Source organism: Sinocyclocheilus anshuiensis, unplaced genomic scaffold (genome assembly GCF_001515605.1).
Source record: "Sinocyclocheilus anshuiensis isolate Anshui unplaced genomic scaffold, SAMN03320099.WGS_v1.1 scaffold1402, whole genome shotgun sequence".
In the NCBI taxonomy this organism is placed as follows: Eukaryota; Metazoa; Chordata; class Actinopteri; order Cypriniformes; family Cyprinidae; genus Sinocyclocheilus; species Sinocyclocheilus anshuiensis.
In genome coordinates, this window is record NW_015554156.1 from 96,403 (window position 1) to 104,834 (window position 8,432).

Genomic DNA, 8,432 nt, shown 5'->3' on the forward strand with positions numbered 1-8,432 from the left:
AACATGGGAAATGTAGTCCAGGGTGATGTGTGACAGGCTGTGTGATGTGAGGGTCTATATAACGGGAGGGCAGCCTCTGGTGGCAAGCGAGCAGAAGTCCATGAACAGGATTCGTGACAGAGCCCCCCCACAAGGAGCGGCTTCCAGACGCTCCAAAACACTTTACGATTCCGGAGGGTGGTGGAGTGGAGGCGGAACAGGGGGAGGGATGGAGGGCCAGGTCCACGTGGAAGTGGAGAGACCGGGGACTGGTCCACCATAGAAGGACAGAAGACCTCCACGACGGAACAGAAGCCCACCAGGGCAGAGCAGATGGGACAAAAGACCACCAGGGCGGAGCAGGCAGAACAGAAGACCACCAGAGCAGTTTAGAAGACCACCAGGCTGGAGCAGGAACCCAAGGCAGGAACTGGGACCTGGATAAACTTGAAAAACAGGAAACATTCACGGTCTGAAGGACCGAGGCAGGGAACACAAGAAGTTCATCTATAGTCTCCCTGGTGACCACTGAATGGGTAGACTGTTCAAAATCTGGTTCATTGACTGAAACTGGACAGGCAGACAGTTCAAAACAGACTCACTGACTGAGACTAGACAGGCAGACCATTCAAAATCAGTCTCATTGGTCGAAACAGGACAGACATATGGCTCAAAACTAGAATTCCTGACTGAAACAGGATAGATAGACAGTTCATTAGTGGTCTTTTGGGAAATAACAGAGGTAATGGGACAGACATGGATTGTTTTTGTAGTTTCTGGGCTCATGACAGACAGAGTTAAGAGGTCAAAGGCAGATCTTTGGGCTGTGACAAGGTTACTTGAGTCTACAACATCAGACTTACAGACTGAAACAGGAATGACAGAAAGTTCAAAATCAGGATCATTTGCAATATTCTACAGCCGTACCATCAGGAAACAGGGAAAGTTCATGAATATTCTCCTTAACAAAACAGGAACAGCAACGAGTTCAGCATGTCAGACGTGACATGACAGGCTGAACGTGTATTGCTGGGCACCACCACCGAGCAAGGAGCAGAAGTGAGCACCGCCGCCTCGGGAGGTTCTGCAGCATGGGCCACCACCTCTGGAGAAGCTGCAGTGGGCGCCATCGCCTCGGGGAACACGGCAGCGTGCACCACTACCTCGGGAGGATCTGCAGCATCAGCCTCCACCTTGGGAGACCTCACAGTGGCCACCGCCATTTCTAAAGTTTCAGTGGTGGTGTATGCAGCCCAAATACACCATAAAGCGATCCCCATTGTGGGAAGCGCAACAGACAGGGGAAATAGTTCAGGAACTGGAGGGCTTGAGAGCGATGGTTTAGGGATACCAACTGCACGTGCCGACACCAGCGGTGGGTCCTCCATGCTGGATGCCAGTCTGGGATACTGAAGAACAGTCCTTGAGGATCTGGGTGCAACAGACAGGAAGTGACGTGATGTGACGTGACTCTGGAAGATCAGCTATGATGTGACGTGACTCTGGAAGATCAGCTGTGGTGTGACGTGACTCTGGAAGTTCAGCTGAGACGTAACGAGACTCTGGAAGTTCAGCTGAGACGTGACGAGACTCTGGAAGTTCAGCTGGGACGTAACGAGACTCTGGAAGTTCAGCTGAGACGTGACCTGATTCATGAAGATCCACTGTGACTTGACTTGATTCATGAAGATCAACAATGACTTGACTAGACTCATGAAGATCAACTGTGACTTGACTTGATTCAGGATTGGCAGCTGTGACATAACGGGCCACTGTTGTGTCCGCCATTTTGCGATCAGGCTCCGCTGTCGCTGCCATTTTGTGAGCATGCTCTAGTGCAGCCGCCATTACTCGAGTGTGTGTGAGGTCGCGACCCGCCGCAACATCCACAGTGAACGATGAACCAACAGTCAACAAAGCATAATCCATAAATTGACTTAGAGAAGAATGGGGACCCTCACGGATTAATCGTGTCTTTAGAGATTCATTGATACCCTCACAAAAAAAGTCTTAGAACAGTACATAGCCATCGCTCATTATTCAGATCTGCCAGACTAAGTACTCTTGAATATAGCCTTCCAGCGATCGTGTGCCCTGTCTAAGGGCTAACAATATCCTTGCAGTATCCATACCTGGCCAATGTCCATACGAGAAGCTGCTGGATCCTTGTGGGGCCGAGTATTCTGTTACGGGCAAACAAGACGCGAGACATGCGGATCCATTCGCAAGCTTTATTTAAGGACGTCGTCAACACAGGCGAGGGTCAGACTATGGCAAACAGATACATTGAGTACAAGACACAAGAATAGTCCAGTGAACGGGCATGGGGTCGATCTCCGGCGCATAAATATGAAGGAGGTTTTATGCATGTTTATGACAACTTTCATTAAGTGTCATTGTCTCAGTTACGTAATTTTTTATGCAAATATGACATTATTTGACCTAACCCTACCCCTAACCATAGCCCATAACAAAGACATCTCAAACAATGTCATCTTTGCATTACAAATTACATAACTGAGTGAATGACACTTAATGACAGTTGTCATAAACATGCATAAAAAACCTTCATATTCGTGACGTGTCATGTCATGATTATGTAGTTGTCATGTCATGATTATGAAGGTGTCATGTCAGTCTTATGCACACCCCTTCAAGTAAAGTGTAACCAAAAAATCTAACAGTACACAGTCTGGCAGATCTGAATAATGAGCGATGGCTAAATACTCTTGAATATAGCCTTCCAGAGATCGTGTGATCGTGTGCCTGTCTAAGGGCTAACAATATTCTTGCCGTATCCATACCTGGCCAATGTCCATCCGAGAAGCTGCTGGATCCTTGTGTGGCTGAGTATTCTGTTACGGGCAAACAAGACGTGAGACATGCAGATCCATTCGCAAGCTTTATTTAAGGACGTGGTCAACACAAGCGAGGGTCAGACGATGGCAAACAGATATATTGAGGGCAAGACACAAGAATAGTCCAGTGGACGGGCGTGGGGGCGATCTCCGGCGAACAAAGTCCAAACAGGGTAATCCAAAGGGTAATTCCGAAACACAGGCGATGATCCAGGCGAGGGGTAAACAGTATCCAAACAGGGCGAGACGAAGGGGTAATCCGAAATACACAGGCAATGATCAGAACAGAGAAAACAGACAAGGCAAGACTAAGCTAAGACTAGGAAACTTAAAGCAGGCTCCGTAACGTAGCTATCACTGACTAGCGATATGCGCATACAATACTCAGCAGTGAGAGAGAGGAAGTCCATGGCTTATGTAGGGTGTGTGATTGGTTACAGATGTGTGCAATCAGTGCAATGGATGATGGGAAATGTAGTCCGTGGTGACGTGTAACAGTCTGTGTAGTGAGAGAGTCAATATGATTCGTGACAGAAATGGTCTGTTGTTTTTATCATATTGCTTACTATATTTATTTGTCTGGCCAGTGTTGTTGTGGATTTTGGTTATTGTGCTGTTGTAAGACCTTTGAAATAACAGAAATCATTTGGCAGGATATGGACATGTAATGCGGTCCAGAGCTGCCTGGAACTACATTTGCTGTGCGTTTCCCTGAAAATAATTGCACACCTTAGAACGTTCGTCAGCCAATCAGATTCAAGCATTCAATGGCCCCGTAGTATAATTATAAATAAACCATGACTACATAACAGCAAAAGTAGGTGGCGATATGCACACAGGGTGCAACATGCCAAAAAACGGAAGAAGAAGAAACCGAGCCGAGCCGTATCATGCAGTGGAAAAGCACCAAAAGTGTCTGAGATTCTTCAAATCTTACATGAGGTTTATACTCAGTGATTTGTCTCACACAGCTGAACTCTGACTCTTCAGGATCTAAATCTGTTCTTGTTCTCCTGCAGATCCGAAGCCAAAGCCTGAACTCATGCCAGATGCTGCAGGAGCTGCACTGACAGGAAACACAGTGACTTTGACCTGTCACATGGATCTGTCCCCTGGATGGGACTTTTACTGGTACGAACACACACTGAACTCTGAGACAAAGAAGACAAAAACAAACTACTACAGAGTGAAGATTGATTCAGTGTCTGATGGAGGCCAGTACTGGTGTAGAGCTGGAAGAGGGAAACCAGTCTACTACACACAATACAGTGATGCACTGTGGGTAAATGTTACAGGTGAGAGAAAACATAGTATCTGAGACAACATACAGATCAGAGACAATATCTACAGAACATCTAAAACTTTGAATCTAACATTAATGCAATAATCTGTGTTTGTACAGTGAGTCCTAAAGCTGTGGTGACGGTACGGCCTGATGAACGAGTGTTCAGAGGAGAAACAGTCACTCTCAGATGTGATATAAAGTGGGGAGGAGACACTGAGTGGACGTACAGATGGGAAACAGAGGGAACAAACTACCAACATAAAAACTCTGTCAGTCGAATCTCAACACAAGAGTTGAACATCAGGAGTGTTGATCACTTTCACAGCGGTAAATACACCTGTACAGGACAGATGGGAACACAAAGCTCTCAGCGCAGTGATGCTGTTACACTGACTGTATCAGGTGAGTTTGTGTGTTTGTTCATTATTATCAGTGTGAACAGCTTCTCTCTCAGTCTCTCTGTGGCTCTATAACTCCTCATGTTTTGTTCAGCTGAAGCTCAGGCAGCAGTGCGAGCGTCTCTACAGCCGTGGCTGAATGAAGGAGACTCAGTGACTCTGATCTGTGAGGTTACAGGCTCCTCTACAGGCTGGACGTTCAGCTGGTTCAGAGATGATGATCATCTGTCCGACAGCAGCAGAGGAGCTGGAGGCTCTTACACTCTCAGTCCTGCTGCTCTACAGCACACAGGAGTTTATACGTGCAGAGCAGAGAGAGGACGACCGGCCTATTACTCAAAGAACAGTAACACACAGCCACTGTGGATCACTGGTGAGTCAAATCATGTCAACATCTCTATTTTAAACTCATTTGATCTGTCATGTTACACCTGTCAACGATTATTAGAACATGTTTTGACAATGTCTGAAAAAAAAAATAATTTTTACCTTTCAATTTTCCCTACTGAAACACATCATGATAGTTACATTAAAATTACAATTGTAGTGATATCGAAAATCTGAAATGTCTTTGTAAGTGGATCTCAAATGACACAAGCTGCATAAATTAAGCGTTAGCGTTAGTTCTGGCAGGTCACGTGAGTCAAGCTTGCATCAGCTGATTCTCAGCTGATCACATCTACCTATAGGAATACGACACCTACCATTCCTATATAAGCTCTATTTAGTATTATTCAGCAGCTTTTCAGCTTGCTCCGGAGCAAATTACCCTCCTCCATCCCCAGCTCCTCCTTTCGCCACAGTCAGGACTTGGCTTTCTGATATTCCTTGCTAATCAGACTCCTTTATCTTGAATAAAGTGTTACACTTAAATATCATTAAGTACATTAATGATATCTGCCTTGTTCTGTTCTGTTAACCCTAGGGTAGTTATTGACAGATGTGTTTATTCTTTCACATAACTCACAGGAATTAAAATATAACTAACACATATACTGACATGTACACACCTCGTCAACGTCCTATTCAATGAAATGAAGAGTGCATTAACTACAGCATTAGAATAAAATCTTGCCCAAAATAAAATTGTCATCATTTACTCACTCTCATGTTATTTCAATCCTGTTTTTTTTTTTATTTGGAACACAAAGATTTTCTTTTCTTTTCATTTGTTCCTTTTCTTTTCTTTTCTTTTCTTTTCTTTTCTTCTATCCAATGAAAAGTGAAACATCCTTTATCCACAAAAGAAAGTCAGCCACACAGGTTTGAACAACATGAGTTTGAGTAAATTATGACATAATGATAATTTAAAGGGTAAATTAGCTATTTAATACAGAGCTAAGGTGGCATTGTGGTGGAATAAATATGACATGGGAGGAAAAAATATGTATTTCAATGATTTTTGTGTTTACTCACAACATTTTGGGTTCACCAAGAAACTTCCTGAAAGCCTTTAGGAGCTCTGTAATGTTGCTCAATAATGTGCTTGTTTTTCTGTTTTTCAGTGTCAGGTTCAGGTCAGATTTCTGTCTTCAACATCCTCAGTTTTATTCTGGCAGCTTGTCCGTATCTGCTGGCGACAGTTGTGCTGCTTTTCAAATGCTACAGAGCGAGAGGTAAAACTTCTGACTGATCCGTCTCTTCATCTCAGTGACTTTTACCCAAACGATTCACATTCACTGACAGACATGCCTCTGTCTTTTTATCTGTTATATAGATCAATATTTATCTATAAATATTATTTGATTCGTAAATCAATACCTGCAGTGGAAGCAAAACAGAAAGTGTCAAATTTAACTGAATATAAATGTTTTGTGTGTGTGTGTGTGTGTGTGTGTGTCTGTGCGTATTTCACAGTTACATCTACTGAAGCCCAAAGCCAGTACACTGTAACAGTGGAATAATCATCTATTATTCTCCAAACGGCAGAGTCACAGGATGCTGGAGTCTCAGGCTGAAGGCTGGGAAACACACTGGACACGGCCAGTCCATCACAAGACTAACACACACACATTCACACTCTCACTCAATTTAGTGTCTACTTCACCTGTGCTGCAGATTAGATTGTGGGAGAAACCAAACCAACACATGGAGAACAAGCAAACTCCACACAGAAAGGCCTCCTGTTCATCATCTACTCCAAAACAAGTTTCGTAATGTATCAGTCAAATTCACTGTAAGCTATTGAAAGTTGCCCTTTAAATAATACTAACAACAATTATAATGTCAAATTACATCGGAGCATGTATTTTTTATTATGCTATATTGCCTTTTGTCGTCGAAGTAAAAGGAGTTTGTGCAATTCTAAAAATGTCCCTTTGCTTTTAAATCTTTACTGAATTTTAAAGTAAAAGTAACTTTTATAGTTTTAGTAAAATTTCAAGTCAAACACTTACTTGACTGAATCAACTTATGTTTAGCTGATTATCCAAACATAATTGTATTTGTTCTTCTCTCAGTTAGCATTGTATTGTATTGTATTATGTTTTCATCAAACTAAGTATTTAAATATAATTTATGTAAGTAGTCTGTTATACTGTTATAAAGATCTCATTGATTTACATTATCAGCTATCAGAATTTTAGCTCGATATAAATATTTGTATATGCACCAAATTGCTCATTTTTGCTCAGTTTGGGCCTCGGAATAAAATTGTTTTTTCCTCTTGGAGTTTGAGCTCCTTATTCTCACAAATATGAGCCATAAAGGTCCAATGTTTTAAAAACGGGAAGAAAAAAAAAATCACGAAACATTTCTTTGATAGTTTTTAGATTTTGTCAAAATGTTCAATAAACTATCATATATATAAAAAAAGTGATTTAAGTATAATCTCATAATTTTAGGCATAATAGGGTTAAATGTGCTACCTTTTCACAAAATATTATATTTAACTTGTTCTACCATGACCGCAAATGTACATGATCTGGAGAAAATATAGAAAACATCACATGAATTAACAGTTATAGAAATTTGATATGTGTCACTATGAAACAATAACATTAAAGGTGCAGTAGGAGATCTTGGAAAATGCTAACTTTAGCCTGATAGCACTGAAAGCGAATGTCCCACCCAGTAGCGGTTTTTGGCACCGGCGAACCGGGCAGCCGCCCGGGGCGGCATTTTTTCATGATACATGGGGGGCGGCACGAGCAGGTAAAAAAACAATCCTCTGCGCCGCCGCCGTGAAGTGGTTTTCTATTATCTATCATTTCACTGTGTGGGGAATAGGCAAATTGGCGCCCCTGTTTGCTGAGAAGGTGCCGTGCACAGAAGCTGTGTGAGAAGGGGAAAGGTAATTTTCAAATCTGTGTAATTATAATTTAAATTAAAATGTACTTTTCAAATTGTATTTCATAAACCAACATCTCAGACGTTATGTCAAAACGTTATGGGGTTTCAAATCAAAAAATGACTTTCTGTTACAGAACAGGGCATTGATTTCATACATGTCCACTGTAGAGGACATCAGGAATTAAATCATGTTTATCAGGCATTTTGGGAGACACAACAAGGGAATATGGAAATAAATTATACATCAATATTCCTATGAAATATTAGATATTATTATTAAAATGTTGCCAATTATTACTCCAATTATTACACTTATTTTTTCATTAAATGTTGCTCCAAGAACACATTAATATGCAAATTAGATACAGTGTATAGTATATATTTATTTAAGTTCTGATAACTTATACTGTCATATTTTGTTACCATACTACATCAGGCTCCCAATTCCAACCCATGTTCTGAAGTGAAGTAAACTTCAACGGATTTCCCCCGCTCAGCAATGAACACTGTGTAGGGATCATATAGATCAGATCGGTTCATGCACGTAGCTCACTTCTAACGAGCTGGCACGAGGACTGGATTAACCGCTGGGCTACATCATGTGTCATTCACCGGTGAGAA

General features: G+C 42.0%; 1 protein-coding gene across 1 annotated transcript in view; it reads left to right on the forward strand.

Moving 5' to 3' along the window:
• Positions 1-6,153, forward strand: part of LOC107670791 (Fc receptor-like protein 5) — a 20,000-nt gene extending 13,847 nt beyond the window's left edge. Inside the window, exons 5-8 of the mRNA XM_016463560.1 lie at positions 3,857-4,132; positions 4,240-4,524; positions 4,615-4,893; positions 6,026-6,153. Of these exons, the coding sequence (XP_016319046.1) occupies positions 3,857-4,132; positions 4,240-4,524; positions 4,615-4,893; positions 6,026-6,153 (968 nt within the window). The remainder of the gene's footprint in view (positions 1-3,856; positions 4,133-4,239; positions 4,525-4,614; positions 4,894-6,025) is intronic.
• The last annotated feature ends 2,279 nt before the right edge of the window (positions 6,154-8,432 follow it).